This window comes from Zootoca vivipara, chromosome 15, assembly GCF_963506605.1.
Source record: "Zootoca vivipara chromosome 15, rZooViv1.1, whole genome shotgun sequence".
Taxonomy (NCBI): domain Eukaryota; kingdom Metazoa; phylum Chordata; class Lepidosauria; order Squamata; family Lacertidae; genus Zootoca; species Zootoca vivipara.
The window spans coordinates 16,131,828-16,149,367 of record NC_083290.1 but is presented as its reverse complement, the minus strand read 5'-3'; the positions used below and the strand labels follow the sequence as shown (position 1 = coordinate 16,149,367).

At 49.3% G+C, this 17,540-nt stretch overlaps 1 protein-coding gene across 4 annotated transcripts in view; it reads right to left on the bottom strand.

Moving 5' to 3' along the window:
* ELN (elastin) overlaps positions 1–17,540 on the bottom strand; it is a 59,555-nt gene that overhangs the window by 20,878 nt on the left and 21,137 nt on the right. Inside the window, exons 2-15 of one of the 4 annotated variants that reach the window (XM_060268537.1) lie at positions 13,390–13,437; positions 12,587–12,628; positions 11,602–11,658; positions 10,768–10,799; positions 9,697–9,733; positions 8,322–8,453; positions 7,719–7,823; positions 7,323–7,385; positions 5,518–5,565; positions 4,547–4,618; positions 3,498–3,530; positions 3,300–3,374; positions 1,742–1,789; positions 254–316 (exon numbers count right to left, since the gene is read on the bottom strand). In XM_060268537.1, coding sequence (XP_060124520.1) covers positions 254–316; positions 1,742–1,789; positions 3,300–3,374; positions 3,498–3,530; positions 4,547–4,618; positions 5,518–5,565; positions 7,323–7,385; positions 7,719–7,823; positions 8,322–8,453; positions 9,697–9,733; positions 10,768–10,799; positions 11,602–11,658; positions 12,587–12,628; positions 13,390–13,437 — 855 coding nt within the window. Of the gene's footprint in view, positions 1–253; positions 317–1,741; positions 1,790–3,299; positions 3,375–3,497; positions 3,531–4,546; positions 4,619–5,517; positions 5,566–7,322; positions 7,386–7,718; positions 7,824–8,321; positions 8,454–9,696; positions 9,734–10,766; positions 10,800–11,601; positions 11,659–12,586; positions 12,629–13,389; positions 13,438–17,540 lie in introns of all 4 variants that reach the window. The other 3 variants (XM_035139194.2, XM_060268538.1, XM_060268539.1) reach the window with 3 other exon arrangements.

The following is a 17,540-nucleotide window of genomic DNA, read 5'->3' as shown; positions in this document are numbered from 1 at the left end:
CAGTTGTTGGACTCCATCAGCCTCAATCAGCAGGGCCATTTTGGACTCCAACTCCCATCAGTCCCAGGTAGCCCGGCTAGGCTGGCTGGGTCTCTGGGAGTTGTAGTTCAACAACATCTGGAAGCACCAGGTTGGCTAAGCATGTGTTGATTTCTGTCTGTGCAGAGCAACAGAGGGGTCAGCCAAGGGGTCAAAGACTCTGGGGGGGGGTGTCATTCTTTGCTGGTGTTGTGTGCTAGCACAACCCGCTTACCTGTTCCTGTTGGGTAACCGGCCTTCCCTCCGGCACCACCGTACACTCCGCCTGGCCCAACACCTAGAATCACAAAGAGAAGTCAAGTCTTCATTTTTTAAAAAAATTAATTTTAATTCCTTTTCAGACAAACAACAAATGCAAACCTACACAAATAAAAACATAAAATGCAAAAAAACAAAAACAAAAAAACATAAAAAGATTCTTGTTTCTCTTCTAACTTTCTTTAACAATGTTAAATGACTTCCCTCGGTCTCCTCCTTCCGAGTTTCATTTTAACTCACCTTTAGCAGTTTGATTTTTCACATATCCTTCAACATTTAAATAAAATATACCATTAACCTATTGCTTTTCCATATAACAAAAACAAAAAAAATCTAGATTCTATACAGTACCACACTCTACCTTTATACCGAAAGCCTACTCTCCTCCTCTAAGAATTCAAAATTTCCATATATTACAATATTTTTTCATATAAACTTTAAACTTCCTCCACCGTATCTTCTTTCTGGTCGCGTAGTCTCCCTGTCTTTTTCTGCAAGTTCCATAAAGTCTGAGAAGTCAAGTCTTCAGGGGACAGGAACCGCACAATGCAAAGCCCAGAGGAAATTGGCCGGGGGTTGGTGACGGGGGTTCTAAGGGTCAGAGGCCTTTTGTTGTGCTTTTGCCTATCCCCAGACTGCTTCAGAGTGATGTGGTACAGTCCCCTCCTCTTTCTGATTGATGCAAAGAACCAGGCGTCTACACTGAGATATTGGGGCCAGCAGCAACTCTGCTTCTCAATCCAGGGATGCCTATGGGACAAGGGCGTACCCACCATGCGGCAAGTTAGGGCAGCTGCCCTACTCTAGAAGCAGGGCTGGTGGGCAGAGGCGGAGCACAGCCCGGCGGAGCGCGAGTTCGCCATTCCCGCCGCACCGCGCCGCACCCTCCCTCCAGCTCCCCGGCGCGCCCTCAGGCAAGGCCAAGCGCGGCGGGGAACCAGGGAGCGCGGCGCGGTGGGCGGGAACGCCGAACTCGCGCTCCGCTGGGCTGGGCTCCGCCTCCGCCCACCAGCCCTGCTGCTAGGGAGGGGCACAGCCCGGCGGAGCGCGAGTTCGCTGTTCCCGCCCACTTTGTGGCCCCTCCCCTTCCGTGCCTTGGCCCCTCCCCTTGCCCCCCCCTAGTTTTGATCCTGGCTACGCCCATGCTATGGGATTGTAGTTTTGAATGGCAACTGACGGAGTTTCCTAAGGGGGTTCAAAATCCCCCCTCAAAAAGCGCAGTCCTACACAAAAGCCGCGAGAGTGAAACAGGTTTCAAACCGACTCGTTGAAATCTGTAGCACTGAGGTGCCTGCACAGCCAGTCTCACTGTGGTACCCAGTGGAGTAGCCCACCCCAAACACAGATCCATGCACTTTCAGCCCCCCAAATGCATTTGTTTCTCTCAGCCCCTCCCCACCTCCCCCAGGCCACAAGCTAGGCACTTGAGACCAAGAGAACTCACCGCCATAAGGTCCCTTCCCAGCGCCGTATGGGAGGCCATAATAGCTACCTGGAAAAGAAAAGAAAAATGATAATGTGAGCCTAAGGAACTGCCTGCCACTGCCTCATCGAGCACAGAACATAGCTGTCAAGTTTTCCCTTTTCTCACGAGGAAGCCTATTCAGCATAAGGGAATTTCCCTTTAAAAAAGGGAGAACTTGACAGCTATGGCACAGAATGGTCTTTGGTTACCTGCCTACTAGACCAGGCATCCCCAAACTTCGACCCTCCAGATGTTTTTGGACTACAATTCCCATCATCCCTGACCACTGGTCCTGTTAGCTAGGGATCATGGGAGTTGCAGGCCAAAACATCTGGAGGGCCGCAGTTTGGGGATGCCTGTACTAGACCCTTCTGAATGCAAAGCGAGTCCTTGACCCCTTAGCAGCAAGTTAAGCAAATAGAGCCAGTTTTTAATATCTTTATTAATTCCCCCTCCCAATGGTTGAGATGTTAAAGGGATGTTTTGCATTTTGCCTTAGAGATAGAAGCTGTCCATCTGAATACATTTAAACAAATTAACAACAGAATTGAGACGCCTTTCACCAGTGATGGGAACCTCAGGCTCAGAGGCTCTTCCAACCTCACTATCTGGCCCCTGAGACTTTCATCAGGCCACACCCCTTAATGACCCTGCTAGGCACCCTCGTTGAGTGATGTTTCCTGGCTAGGATCTGCCCTTGAACCCTGATAATCCTTTAATCTGTTGGGAGCCGCTCAGAGTGGCTGGGGAAACCCAGCTGGATGGGCGGGGTATAAATAAATTATTATTATTATTATTATTATTATTATTATTATTATTATGTTTCTTACTTGGCTGGACAAAAGAAAGTGTGTGTGTGTGTGTGTGTGTGTAAATGTAAAAACAAGGCTGGTGTTCAAAGGTAGAACTATCAGTGCTTTTTTCTAAAAAAATGTTTAGGGCTACTCTCATTTTGACTCAGGAAAATCACCATTTTATAGTTCAAATCAGGAAAAATAAATATAGTAAATGGACAAAAGTACAAGGATTCACAAAATGTTTAGGGGTATGCGTACCCCTGCGTCCGCCCAGAAGAAAAAACACTATTATCCATTAATTAAAATTAACCTTTGTTGTTCCACCCACTTTTGTTTCTGTCTCCACCCACCATTGGTATACGGCCCCCGGAAGGCCGCTTAGAAGGGAACGTGGCCCCCCCAGGTGAAGAAAGGTTCCTCATCTTTGCCTTTCACATTTGACACGAGCATTACAGCCCTTTATTTCAGGAACCCAGAACCGCCACCTAACAGCTCTGCAACCAAGGGTGGGTTTGGGTCCCATTTTACGGAAGCAGAACTGAGGCCGGGGTGGGCGGTGACCTGCCCGAGTTGCACACAGTGAGTCAACAGTCTCAGACAGGACTCAAACTCAGAGCCTGGGTGGCTTGCCGAAAACAAGAGGGGAGGGGAGATATGCCTCGCGTTCTTTTGATTGTGGAAAGAGGACCTTCTCAGAGTGGGGTTTTCAACAGCAATTTGGTTCTGGGTGTCGGGCTCACCAGGGAGTTTGGGTGCCTTGATGGGATAGCCCAGTGGGAGCCCGGGCTGCTGCCCTCCGAAGCCGGCTCCGAAGCCTAGAAAAGCAAAGGGAAAGAAAATGAGGCTTCCCTCAGTGCAACCATTCTCACCACCCTACTCCACCAAGGTGGGCTGTGTTGGGAAGGGGGCACATGCATAGGTGTGTTTTTACAACCTACTAGAGAGCCCATTGGCAACTCCTCCTCCTGCCCCTGAAAGGAAAAGAGGGAATGATCAGTGGTTGTCCCTGCACACAAAGGACTAGCAGCATGATACATGGTGGTCAAAACATTTCAATGCAATCGGCAGAAGGCTTAATGTGTTGCAAAATTTAGTGCAGGCTTCCACAACCTCGCCCCTCCAGATGTTTTGAGACTACAATTCCCATCATCCCTGACCACTGGTCCTGCTAGCTAGGGGTCATGGGAGTTGTAGGCCAAAAACATCTGGAGGGAGGAGGTTGAGGAAGCCCGATTTAATGCTTAGTGTCGGACGAGGACCTGGGAGAGAACAGGGTTCAAATCCACACACAGCCATGAAGTTCCCCGGGTGAATTTAGGCCAGTCTCTGTCAGCCTAACCTACCTCACAGGGTTGTTGTGAGGGTAAGATGAGGATGAGGAGAACTATGTGTGCCACCTTGCGTTCCTCGGACGGAAGGTTGGGTATATAAACGCAATGAATGATAAATACATTTATTTTCTGATCACACATAATTGTTTTTAGTTAAAGCTCGTTTTGGCCAAAAGAGTGGGTTTCAAAGTGCAAGGGACCTTTGGGCCTCCAGATGCTGCCGAACTACAACTCCCATCATCACCTCTGGGTGCCCAGCCTGATTCAAGCAGGGTGTTCTGATATTCTTAAGTAAGTACGACAACCGGAGTTCTGAAGTAGTGAGCATTAATCATGTGTTAAACGGCCCCACATTCTAGTGCAAGGATAACCAACATGGTGCCCTCCATATGTTGCCAAACTACAACTCCCATGAGCCCTGACCTTTGGCTCTGCTGGCTGCTGGGAGTTGGGGTCCAATGACATCTGGAGGCACCACAATGGCTATGCTTGTTCTAGCAACCAGGCGACTTTAGAATCGGCTGCAGGAGACTTCCTACCTATGAAAACTGCCATAATAATTTGAGAAACAAAGCCCATCTGAAGGCGACAAGCCCCACCTTCTCTGGAGCAAGGAATGGTTACAGCCATCATTGGGGAGGGGTAAGAAGGCTTACCTGGAACTTTTGGCTTCACTCCAGTTCCGGTGGGAACGCCAGGTAAGACTCCAACACCAGGATAACGGATCCCTGAAAAAGAAACAGAAGATGCTGGACTCTTTAAAAAATTACAACAGGGCTTCAAATGTTGATCTTTATTTGAATGCACTCTAAAGCTGAACTGTAAATTGGAAACAGGATGGGATGTGCTAAAAAGGTGTTGACTTTTGTCACTATGTGCTGAGCTGTTGAGTTCCTATGGGAGAACACAGAGTTGAAGCCCTCTGAGGAATGGTTGAAGGAGCTGGGTATGTTGAGCCTGGAAAAGAGGAGACTTAGAGGAGATAGGAGAGCCATCTTCAAATATCTCAAAGGCTGTCACATGAAGAGGCAACAAGCTTGATTTCTCCTGCTCTGGAGGGTAGGACTCAAACCAATAGCATCAAGTTACAAGAAGGGAGATTCCGGCAAAAGATCAGGAAGAACTTTCTGGCAGGAAGCTGTTCTACAGCGGAATGGACTCCCATGAGAAGTGGTGGACTCTCCTTCATTGGAGGTTTTTAAGCAGAGGTTGGGTGGCCACTTGTCATGGATGCTTTCACTGAGATTCCTGGATCGCAGGGGGTTGGACTAGATGACCCTGGGGTCCCTTCGAAAGCCGCAATTCTATGATTCTATGAAAGGGCTGAATTTGAGACCTTTTGCCTGCAAGGCAGCTGAGCTAAGATCCCAGGCCTCATGGTTCCAGATCAAGGGCAGATTTAAATAGAAACAGAAGAAGCTGCCTTACCCTGAGAGTCAGATCTTTTGGTTCACCTAACTTGGTATTGTCTACACTGACTGGTAGCACCTCTTCAGGGTTTCCGGCAGAGGACGTCCCCAGCCCTACCTAGAGATGGCCTTGGGGATTGAACCCTTGACCCTCTGCATGCAAGGTTGAGACTGTACCACTGAGCGATGGCCCTTCTCCAGAATGGGACAGAACTCACCTGTGCCAGGGAGCACACCTCCAGGGAAGACGCCAGGGATCCCCACACCTGTCGAGGAGAGAGCACAAACTGTGGAGCATCTGCAACATGCAGCCCACAGAAATGGCTAGCCGTCTTTGAAGATATGAGATCAATTTGTAATAGAAAGATAAACCCAACTCCTTTGTTACCCTTGCTAGGAATAATAGATGAATCAAATCAACATTTATCTCACTGGGAGGTGCTGACATTTTTGCTGCTCGTATAGTAGTTGCTAAATGTTGGTGACCAGCAACAGGTGTGTCAATAGACTCCTGGTATGCTCAGGTGTGGTCCATTGCTGAGAAATTGACCTTCTAAGTCAGGGCGGCTCAAAGCAAGATGAGACCTTTATCCTAGCAGCCATTCATCTCCCATATGAGACATGGCAATCAATCGAGACAACCTCCCCAGACCATTGGAAACATCTGGAGAGAAATTTAAATATGCTTAATAAACTTGTTCGAAGTGGTGGTTCCAGATTTAAGCTGTTGATATGTTTTCCCTCCAATGAATTACAGACTAGATGCTATTGCTGCTGTTATAGTGGTACCTCGGTTTCTAAGCACCTAGGAAACCAAACGTTTCAGTTTTCAAATGCTGAAAACCCGGAAGTAAATCCTTCTGTTTTCGAACGCTCTTTGGAAGTCGAAGGGCTTCTGCTGCATGTTTTTCAATTTTCACTATTGAACTTGCAGTCAGCCCTTTGCGCCTCGGTTTTCGAACATTTCAGAAGTCGAACGGTCTTCCGGAACGGATTACGTTCAAGAACCGAGGTACCACTGTAATTGTATTTTAAATTATGTTTATTATATGTGGAAGAACCATAAAAGACTTTTTGTTTAAAAAAGAAACGGTCCAAAGGAGTTGATTAAAAGATGCTGAGATAACTATTGTTCAAAACTCTTACGGAAATTTCCAACCCCAAACTGCAACAGTTATGGATCAAGATAATCTGTGCCATATACTTTTTGTAAGCTGTTTTCACAAACACATTGGTCTTGGTGCCCATTTTCCCCTAACGGATACACTATTTTTGGATACAGAACTTTTGGGTTGAGAACTGTATAATAATAATAATAATAATAATAATAATAATAATAATAATAATAATAATATATTATTTATACCCCGCCCATCTGGCCGGGTTCCCCCAGCCACTCTGGGCGGCTTCCAACAAAACATTTAAATACAGAAATCCATCAAACATTAAAAGCTTCCCTAAACAGGGCTGCCTTAAGATGCCTTCTAAAGGTCTGGTAATTGTTGTTCTCTTTGACCTCTGGTGGGAGGGCATTCCATAGGGTGGGCGCCACTACCGAGAAGGCCCTCTGCCTGGTTCCCTGTAACTTAGCTTCTCATAGCGAGGGGACCACCAGAAGGCCCTCGGCACTGGACCTCAGTGTCCGGGCAGAACGATGGGGGAGGAGACGCTCCTTCAGGTATACTGGACCGAGGCCGTTTAGGGCTTTAAAGGTTAGCACCAACACTTTGAATTGTGCTCGGAAACGTACTGGGAGCCAATGTAGGTCTTTCAGGACCGGTGTTATGTGGTCTCGGCGGGCGCTCCCAGTCACCAGTCTAGCTGCTGCATTCTGGGTTAGTTGTAGTTTCCGGGTCACCTTCAAAGGTAGGTCACAAAATTCGTAGAAGTGACCGTTTCAAAGGACTGGCTGCGTTGCAGCTCACACACCAGACCACACAGATTTCTTCCCTGTCCACTACAAAAACATCTGGCTCTTCCCCAAGTTGCCCCTGGATTTTAGAGGAGGCAGCCTTTGACCTACCAGGGATTTTGCCAGGCTTGGCCCCAACACCAGCCCCGCCAGCTCCTGGTTGCAAGACGCCACCTGCGGGAGGGAGACAGAGAAAGAGAAATATCACATTGCTTGCCTTAGGACAGCCAGAGAGTCTCAGGCCTGGGGGTGAATGTGCTTTTCCAGGCCTCTGTGGGCACTTCCCAAGCCATGCCTCCTCTCTAGACCACTCACCCCTCTAGCCTGGTTCTGAGCCCTACCAGCAGGCCTTTGCCTGGCTGGAATGTAACCTGTTTCACTTCCTGTGCTGGCAGGAAACACAGGCAAGGCTGAACTAGATGGGCCAATTCTGTCTCCAGTGTTCCTAAGTCTCTGGGAGTGGGGTATGAGGAGATCAAGGCAACATAACCTGTGAAAATAGCTTACCTCCAGGTACACCCACACCGCCTCCAGGTACGCCTACACCGCCTCCAGGTACACCCACGCCGGCTCCAGGTACGCCCACACCAGTACCTGCACCAGCCCCAGCGCCTGTTTAAGGAACAACACAAACAGAGTCTCAGGGACTCAGGCCTTGTTGTCACAGCTGGAGCAGCCATGATCACATTTCAGAAAGCCGCCTTCCCCCTCACCCACAATATTTATTTTCTGAGTGCCTAAAGGCAGGAATCACATCCCCTGTGCTTCTGGGTGAGTTGCTGTCCAGAACAGGAACTCATCCAGAAGCCTACAAGAGGCTGCCTGTTCTGCTATGCCCCTGCACCACAAGCGATGGCATCTTCCGGTGCAGAGAAGGTGTTCGATTGACTAGAATGGGAAGCCTCCTCAAAGCACTGCATCTCTGTATTGGGACAGTCCAACATCACCACCGAGGGATTGTTTGGGAATTGCCTCCTAAGGGGAAAATATCAGGAGGGGAGACCAGCAAAGCAATGGCTGCATTGTGGGGCAGAGAGGCAGCCAGAGCACGGATTCTGTGTCCCACAGAGTAGGCAATCAGAAGAACCTCCGTAATCATCAGAGACTCACCAGCCTTAGCAGCTGCCTTATAAGCAGCAGCAGCTGCTGCAGGGCTTCCGGCACCTGGGTAGACACCTCCTGGATAGGCACCTCCTGGATAGGCACCTCCTGGATAGGCACCTCCTGGATAGACGCCACCACCTGGGGCAGAGAAAGAAAACGGCGCTGAGTGCCAGGGCTGGAGTCATATGCAGGTCAGCATGAAAGATGCAGGACTCTGTCATCAGTGAAGAAAACTCTTTCTTCAAGGAAATGGCATGCAACTCAGCAACACTTCCAAGCAGGTCTTGCCTCTATGGAGCATCTGCCTTCCACCCCTCCTAAGGTTTTTCCTCTCCTAGACATTTTCCAAGCTATCTGTGTCTGTGCATCTCTGACCTCTGCTCTGCCCCCCTCCTCATTATTCTCTGTGTTATTGGAGACCAGCAAGGAGGGGAGTTTGTTGCAGCAGGAGAGGGAGGCTCCCTGGATTCTTTTGCAGCCTCTTGCAGTCTGCTGTTTCAGCCTCGGAGTCTGAACACCCTGTCACAGGCTCGTCCTGCTCGCCAAACCCTGTTGCCATTTCAGCATACAGTTGCTCCTCCCAATCCGCTCCCCCTGACCTCTCCCCAGTGTCCCACCACCAATCCCTGGGCTCTGAGCCTTCCTCCTTGGGGGTTTCCCCTGGGGGTCCCCCAGCGGGTACCTCCCACCACTCCTCTTTGTCCAGCCAGTCCCTGACACTGGGCTCCACTTGATTTCCATGTGCCCATCTCTTAAACCAGCAAGAGCCATCCAACCTGGTTGCTATTTTTTGGGGGGGGGGGTCCACCTCCCCTGGTCCCATAAATTCATCTCCCCTACTGTATAAAATGCATTATTCAGAATAACAGCCTTCATGACCCACTAAGGCAGATAACAACGCAATAAAATTCAAAGCAGCAACAATGAAATGCACATTTATTCAAAACCCAATTAGAAAATGGATGATTCAGTGATACCAACTTTTCAAAATCTGAGAGTCATTTTCACCTCCAGCCTCTGTGCTTGCTTCTTAGTACCCACCTAGGTAAGCCCATCCCATGGGCACAATGCCACACACTTTGAGAACCACTACGGTAGGTCAAGAAGGCATTCTGCCCTCACATGCCGCATAGGGCGCTGTCCTCATCGCCAGTGCTGAAGTAAGACTCAGCTGCCAATCTGCTTTTGAGCATGGAATAGGATAAGCTGGCATCTTTCTGCTTTGCCCCAGGCAGCAGTTGTGCTGAGCCAGTGCTCTGTATATCCTCCAAACAATTCCCTCTCACCAGCCTGGGAGGCCCAGATGGGTCTGAGATACCTGCTCTCAGCCAGACCTTCCCAGGAAACAGCTGGAGAGCTCATGTGCAAGCGGCAAGCTTACCTAGTGCTCCAGTGCCCCCGACAACCCCTCCGACACCCGCAGAGGAAAAAAGAAGCCAGGGCATCAGACGTCCTGCAGTTGGATCAGCCCACAGAGGACCCATCTAGCCCAGCGTCCTGTTCTTACAGTGGCCACCAAACGCCATAAACACAAAAGCCTTGTCCTTTCCTGTGGTTTCCAGCAAATGGTATTAAGAAGCATCAGTGCTTCTGACCACGGAGGCAAAACATAGCCATCCCGGCTTGTAGCCAACAATAGCCCTCTTCTCCCTGAATTTATCCAGTCCTCTTTTAAAGCCATCTAGGCTTGGTTGGTCACCATCGCTGCCTCCTGTGGGAAATGTGAGTTCCAGAGGACAACTATGTGCTGCGTGAATCATAAAACCATAGAATCGTAGAGTTGGAAGGGACCTTCAAGGGTCATCTAGTCCTACCCCCTGCAATGTCGGAATAAGAAGCCCTTCCTTTTAGCTGTTGCAAATCTTCCAACATTCAGCTTGACCTGATGTCCACAAGTTGCAATGTTATAAGAGAGAGGGGAAAACTTTCTCCTGCCCACTTTCTTGAGGCTGTGCATCAGTTTATAAAGGTCTACCTTGCTTTTCTTTCCTCTAAACTAAAAATCCCCAGAGGCTGCAACCACTCCTCACAGGGGAGACATTCTACCCCCTTGCTCTTTTCCAAACCTTCTCCATCTCCCACCAGCCCCGGAAGCATGGGCATAGCCAGGGGGGCAGGGAGAGGCCCCCCTAAATCAATCAACAAAACATATAACAAACTGAGGTTCTGCCCTCTCCCACCAACAAAAGGCCTGCCCCACCCCTTAACAAGAATCCTAGCTATGCCCATGGCTGGAAGCTAGCATGGCCAGTGGCCGGTTATAATGTGGTCAACATCTGGAGGGCCACAAATTTCCCCCCATCCCTGGTACAGAACCTGGGGAGAGGAGTACACAAGGAAGCCCACTGGGCTCCTTCTTCCTCCTCCTCTCCCCATTCAGTAGCCACAACAAGAGAGGAGAGACCATGCCAGTCGCAAAAAGCATTAGGGGAAGTGGAGATGGCCACTTACCTGGTTTGGGAGGCTTTGCTCCTGCTCCAAATCCTGGGGAGAAAGGGAAGCATCCGGTACAGTTAGATGAGCACCTATGTCAGGAGAAGTGTCCCCAAAAGCAACAGTGGGCAGAGCAATGAATTGGGACACTTACCATTGTATGGTAGGCTACATTCGAGCCCCATGAAAGTCAGAAATTCTCACACCCACAAAAACACCCACTGCTTTAACAGCCATCCAAGCAAGCAAGAGGCAACGTCTCAGGTCAAGAACCCACCCCTCCCAGGCAATACTACTCCAGGCAGGTGCAGGGCAGATGAGGGTCTCAGGGGCCACATAGAGAGTTGCATCCAGCACCCAGGCTTGAAATTGTCTGCCCTCACACTTTCCTAATGCGGACATAAACGGAGACATGGCCTTCATGGTGACTGGCCCCATTCTGTGGAATTCCCTCCCCAGAAAGGCAAACATGGTTTCTACCCTGAAGACTTTGAAATGGACTTTGAAGACTCCCCACTCACATTTCCCAACTGTCTGACGCTAAGCTCCAAAGTGTATCATGGGCAGCCAACATGACACCCTCTAGATGCTATAGATGCCAGCTCATAGAATTATAGAATTGTAGAGTTGGAAGGGACCTCATCGGCCATCTAGCCCACCCCCTGCAATGTTGGGATCACAGCTAACTCTCCCATCAGCCCCAGCCATGGCCAGAGATCAGGGGAGTTGTAGCAACATCCGGAAGGCACCCCGTTGGATAGCCTTGAAGGACAGCAACAGAGAGTGGGCTTGGTCCACAATGGTGCTGCCCTACGCTGACCCAACAGACAAAACCATTCAACAGAGGCCTCACCTGCTCCTCCCAGTCCAGTTCCAAGGCCGCCTGTTCCCAGACCTCCGACACCAGCTCCTGTGGAGGACAGGAGAACCACAGAATGTAAGAACCTAAGAGAAGGCTTCTGGATCAAGCCAATGGCCCATCTAGTCCAGGATCCTATTCACCTATGGCCAACCAGATACCCCAATGGGAAACCCAGAAACAAAACCTGAGCACAAGAGCCCTCTCTCCTCCTGCAATTTCCAGCAGCTGGAATTCAGAAACATTGCTGCCTCCGACCATGAAGGCAGAGCATAGCCATCTTGGCTAGTAGCCGTCGATAGCTTTATTGTCCTCCATGAATTTGTCTAACCCCCTTTTAAAGCTGTCTAAATTGGTGGCCATCCCTGCCTCTTGTGGGAGGGAGTTTCAAAGTTTAACTATGCATTGCATGAAGAATCATAGAATCATGGAGTTGGAAAGGGACCCTGAGGACCATCTTGTCCAACCCGCTGCAATGCAGGAATATGCAGCCATCCCTTATAGGGATCGAACCTTCAACCTTGGCATCATCAGCACCATGCTCTGACCAACTAAGCTATCCACAAGCCCTCCCATTTACAGGTTCTGAATCTTCCATTGTTCTCCTTCATTAGATGTCCAGGAGTGCCAGCGTTTTGAGAGACGGAGGAAAGCTTTCCTCTACCCACTTTCTGCTTGCCATGCATAATTTTTCAAGCTCCTGCTACTTGCCTTAGTCTAAACTAAAAAGTCCCAAACGCTGCGACCTTTCCCTGTGGGGGATTTGCTGCAGCCCCTCAATCGTTTGGGTTGCCCTTTTCTGATCCTTGGTTCAGTTTAGGTTCAATGCAGCCGTCCAAAGAAGTAGCTGCTGATCCATTGGTGAAACAGGGGAAAGGACCGCCACCTATGTCCCCCGCCCCATGCATTATCTTCTAAACCGTTCGGTCGCTCAAGCACAGGAGGCAGAGAGCATCCTTTCCCTCCTCCAGGGACTCACCTGCCCCACCAAGTCCTCCTAGTCCTCCTACACCAGCAGCTCCTGTAGGGATCAAGACGGTTGTCTCAGGAGACCCAGGAGGGGCCCTCTAACAGTGCCTAGCCATCGCAAGCGGGCTTACCTAGCACCCATCACTGGTGCTGATGGGAACTGAAACTAGCTTCAGCACCAGCAAGAATAGCTCAGGGGTGAGGATGGCAGTCGTAGTTCAGCAACAATCAGGGGGGCCACAAGCCACACCCGCTGCAAATGGTGCTATCAATTGTAGCATTTACTGTTGTTGATTCACAGTTTGTTGATTGATTGTATTTATAGCCCACCTTTTTGCCCAATGAGCTCAAGGTAGGATACATGTCCCCCCCCCATTCAATCCCCACAAATTACCCTATGAGGTACGCTAGGCTGAGAGGCAGTGACAGGCCCAAAGTCACCGAGGGAACTTCATTGTTGTGTGGGGAGATTCAAACCCTTGTTTCCCAGGTCCTAACCCGACCACAATACCGCACCAGCTCTCATTGACTGATTATGCATTATTTTGTGATTGCGATTCCCGCTGGGACCCTTAGGGAGAGGACATGTCAGCAGGATCAGAAATCAACCAGCCAGACAAATGGAAGAATGCATGCATGAATTCAACAGGGCAGTGCACCATCTCGCCCCATTATTCCTGTTTGTGACCCTTTTCTTGCAAGAAAGGGGCTTTGAGAAGGGTGGCTTATTGTGGGAAGGGGCAGAGAAATTCCACGCACAAATAAATTCGGGTGGATTTGGTGGCAAACACTGCAGGTAGTGGTGACCCTTACCTGGGTAATAGCCTCTCCCGGGAACTCCAACGCCAGCACCTGGGACCCCTGGAAGGGAAAAAAGAGTTTGATTGAGCTGGTGATGAAGAGAAACCCCATTCGTGCCCATCTAAGACAAAAGTGTTGACAGGCTTGGAAGACTGGCCTCCATCTTTCTCTCGTTCCCATCTTCCTGCCATTCAGAAGCATAGCTGGGTATTAAAAGGGCTCAGGGCACAAGTCCAAGGGGCAATCTGTTGAGGGTTTGCCATTATTCTTGCACCGCGGGGGGTTGGGCTAGATGACCTTCGGGGTTCCCTTCGACCTCTATAATTCTGGGATTCTGTGAACCAATTCTGCAAGTGTGATCTGCTAGTTTCCTGGACGCATAAAGAGGAATAATTAACATGGCAAGTATCGTGTTATGATCTGCGCTCTCTCTTTTGCACACCCCGCCCCCACCATCTCTGGCCTGTGTCAGCCGTTCATTTGCTGCCAGTTACTGACAGCGCTTTGGCTTTCTGGGGTGGAATCCTGCTTTGCCTCTGACCCTCCGTGAGGATTGCACAACCATGCCCTAAACAGCTCACCCTTTGTTTTCATATCGCCTTCTTCCCTCCCCCTCGCCCTCCTGTCCAGCCAATACGCCTTCCTTGCTCCTTCCCTCTTAAATAAACACTTGTGTTTAAGTTCAACATGCTTTGCCCTGGGAGTCGAACAACAGAGCTGACCTTTTCTCAACTGTCTGATTGCAGAAGGGCTCTCTCAGGGCCAAGGAGCTATTGGCGTGGCTTGTGGGAGTCAAAGATGCTCAGCTGGAAGCAAAGCCCTGGGGAGGAGCTGAGTTGTCTGAAGGCTGACCTAAGCCCCCCGCCTCTTCCTTGTGCAAGGCGCCCACACAGAGCTTTGTTTGAGACGGGGCTCAGCCCCAGAACCCGTTTGCAATACCAGCCCCAGAATGTGCCAAGCAGGGTCACAAAAGGACAAGCAGAGCAGGCCAAGGGGATGGAGCGACCCTCCTCCAAGGAAAGGGGGGTTTTCATTGTGAGAAATGTAAGAGGCAACATGGTAGAAGTTTATAAAAGCATGCATGTTATGGAGAAAGTGGATAAGGGAAAGATTTCCTCCCTCTCTCGTGACACTGGACATCCAAGGAAGCTGGATGTTGGGAGATTCAGGGCAGGTAAAAGAAACCACTTTGCACACAGCACATTGTTAAACTGCAGAACTCCCTCCCACAGGAAGCAGTGATGGCCACTGATTGGGCTTTAAATAAAGGTAAAGGTAAAGGGACCCCTGACCATTAGGTCCAGTCGTGACCGACTCTGGGGTTGCATGCTCATCTTGCATTATTGGCCGAGGGAGCCGGCGTATAGCTTCCAGGTCATGTGGCCAGCATGACAAAGCCACTTCTGGCGAACCAGAGCAGCACACGGAAACGCCGTTTACCTTCCCGCTGTACCTTCCTATTTATCTACCTGCATTTTGACGTGCTTTCGAACTGCTAGGTTGGCAGGAGCTGGGACCAAGCAACGGGAGCTCACCCCGTCACAGGGATTCGAACCGCTGACCTTCTGATCAGCAAGCCCTAGGCTCAGTGGTTTAACCCACAGCGCCACCTGGGTCCCTTAGGGCTTTAAATAAGTATTGCACAAATTCATGGGGGAAAGGGTTGTAGATGGCTGTTGGCCAGGATGGCTCTGCTCTGCCTCCACAGATGGAGGCAGCCATACTTCTCAATGCCCATTGCGGGAAACTGCAGGAAGGAAGAGTGCTCTTGTGCTCAAATGCTGCTTGTGGCATCTGGTTGGCCGCAGTGAGAACAACATGCTGAACTAGCTGGGACTCTGGCCTGATCCAGCAGGTTTGTCTTATGTTCTTCTGAAGTAGGAACAAGAAAGAGGATTGCTCTTGAGCCCAAGCAGAGTGCTTCTCTTTTGCTGCAGCAAAGGGAGGGGATCTATTGTCAGCCCAGGGTCCGGGGCTCCAGCTGGGGGGGCACTGAGGGACCTTGGAGGCAGCAATGTTTCTGAATACAAGTGTTTGGAAACCACGGGGGGGGGGGGGGACAGGGCTCACGTCCTGCATATGGGTTTCCCACAGGCATCTGATCGGCCACTGTAAGAACAGGATGCAGGTCATGGTTGGGGGAGATCTTGGGGGGGGGCACCAGGTGTTTGCTGGATTCCCAGCTCTTACCATCAACCCCGAGGCCAGATGCCATGAGCTGGAGTCAAGCACATCTGGAGCCCCTCTCCAGATGTTGCCCATCTTTCCTGTAGGTGGACCACATGGCGTGACATTGCTTTGCTTGTATACAGAAAGAAATGCAAACCGCGCAGTTGCACATCAATCTCTTTCCTCTAAAGCTTTGAACATTCTGTTAACAAGAGAGAAGGCTTTTCCTTTTCCATTTTTTTTTAAAAGAGAGAGTCAATCTAATGCAGATCTGCCTGTAGTTACGAAAGAACGGCAACACCCAAACATATCTGCTCTCTCTGGATAAGTTGTGAAGGGGTAGCAAAGAAAAGAAAGCTGGACCCTGGGATTTTCTGCCCATGTGCTCTTTTGCTCAAGTGGGCATCTCCCCCTGTCCTGTTCCCCCCCCCCTATGACAGTGATTTATTATGGGATGTCCACCAGGAAATCTGGAGAGTGCCCTTGCCAAGTAGGGAGAGCTGGAGCAGCTGGCAGAGGGAGGAATTAGACCATCCTCCCCTAGCCTAGGGCCCTCTAGATGACTTGGACTTCATAATACCCATTCCTACACTTTGGAACTCCCTGCCTCTTGATGCCAAGCACCTGCCTTCCCTGTGCCATTTTCTTTTCTTATAATATTTTTAAATTGGTTTGTACAAGAACAAATTCAAAGTAATAAAAAGAAAAATCTTTCAACATATCCATATATACGATATTCTCTTAATCTTGTGACGTCCCCCCGTCCCCTGCATGGGTCCTTAAACTATTTAAAAAAAAACCACACAACTACATATCATTACGTTCTCCACAATTTTTATCTTTCTAAATTATCCATAACTTTTGTTTCTTTACAAGTTATTTTTAAAGTCCAGCTTTGTTTACAATGGTCTCCTAAGTAAGTTATGAATTTTCCCCATTCTTTTTTTAAAGATTATCTTTTTGATTCCTAAGTCTCCCAGTCAGTTTTGCCATTTCAGCATAGTCCAGCAGTTTCCCTAGTCAGGAGGACTGTTGGTTCCTTCCATCTTTGGGCTAGTAGCGTCCTTGCAGCTGTTGTCACATACATAAACAGTCCCAGTACCTTTTTCGGTGCCTCCTAACAACATTTTTGTTTAGACAAGCCCACTGAGATGTTTAGAAAATTGATGTGAATCTGCTTTTAGTTCTTAATCTGCTATTAGTTCTTAATCTGAAAGTCTTAACTTTTGTTGTTAATTCTTCTTACGGATAAGTTCATCGTTTTATCTTTTTGTAAACCTCTTTGAGAGTTTTTTTTTTTGCAATCAATCAGTGTGTAAATCTAAATAAATAAATAAATCTCCCATCAGCCCCAGCCAGTGTGGTCATGTGATATTTCAGCTCATGGGGAACACAGCTCCATGTTGATGAGGTTGGAGGATGTTTCAGTCCAAAACATCCAGAGGGGCCTCAGATGCATAGAACCACAGAATACAGTTCTATAAGTTGGAGGTGTACCCAAGGGTCATCTAGTCCAACCCCCTGCAATGCAGGAATCACAGCTCAAGAATCCCTGACAGGTGGCCATCTAAACTCAAGGAAGGAGAATTCACTACCTCCCAAGGGAGTTTGTTCCATTGTCAAACAAAGGCCAAGTTGGGCTGTGAAGAGGTTTAATTTTTTTAGGGGGTGGAAAAATGAAGGACTCTCTCTCTCTCTCTCTCTCTCACACACACACACACACACACACACACACACACACACACCCTCTCAGCATCCCCCCAATTAGCTAATTAACACTGGGGTCATTCTCTGAAGATTGTTTTCCCTCTATTCAAACCGTGAAAAAGACAGACAGTCAAAGGACAGGGCCCTCTCAATCTCCCCTCCCCATGAGCACAAGCACCCCCACTGATCTTGCACCCAAGGGAGATGGGGCAACTGAGCAAAGACTCATGGATGGCTCAAGCAAGCGAGTCAAGCTGTGCACTGGCAACAAAACCCCAGCCCATCCC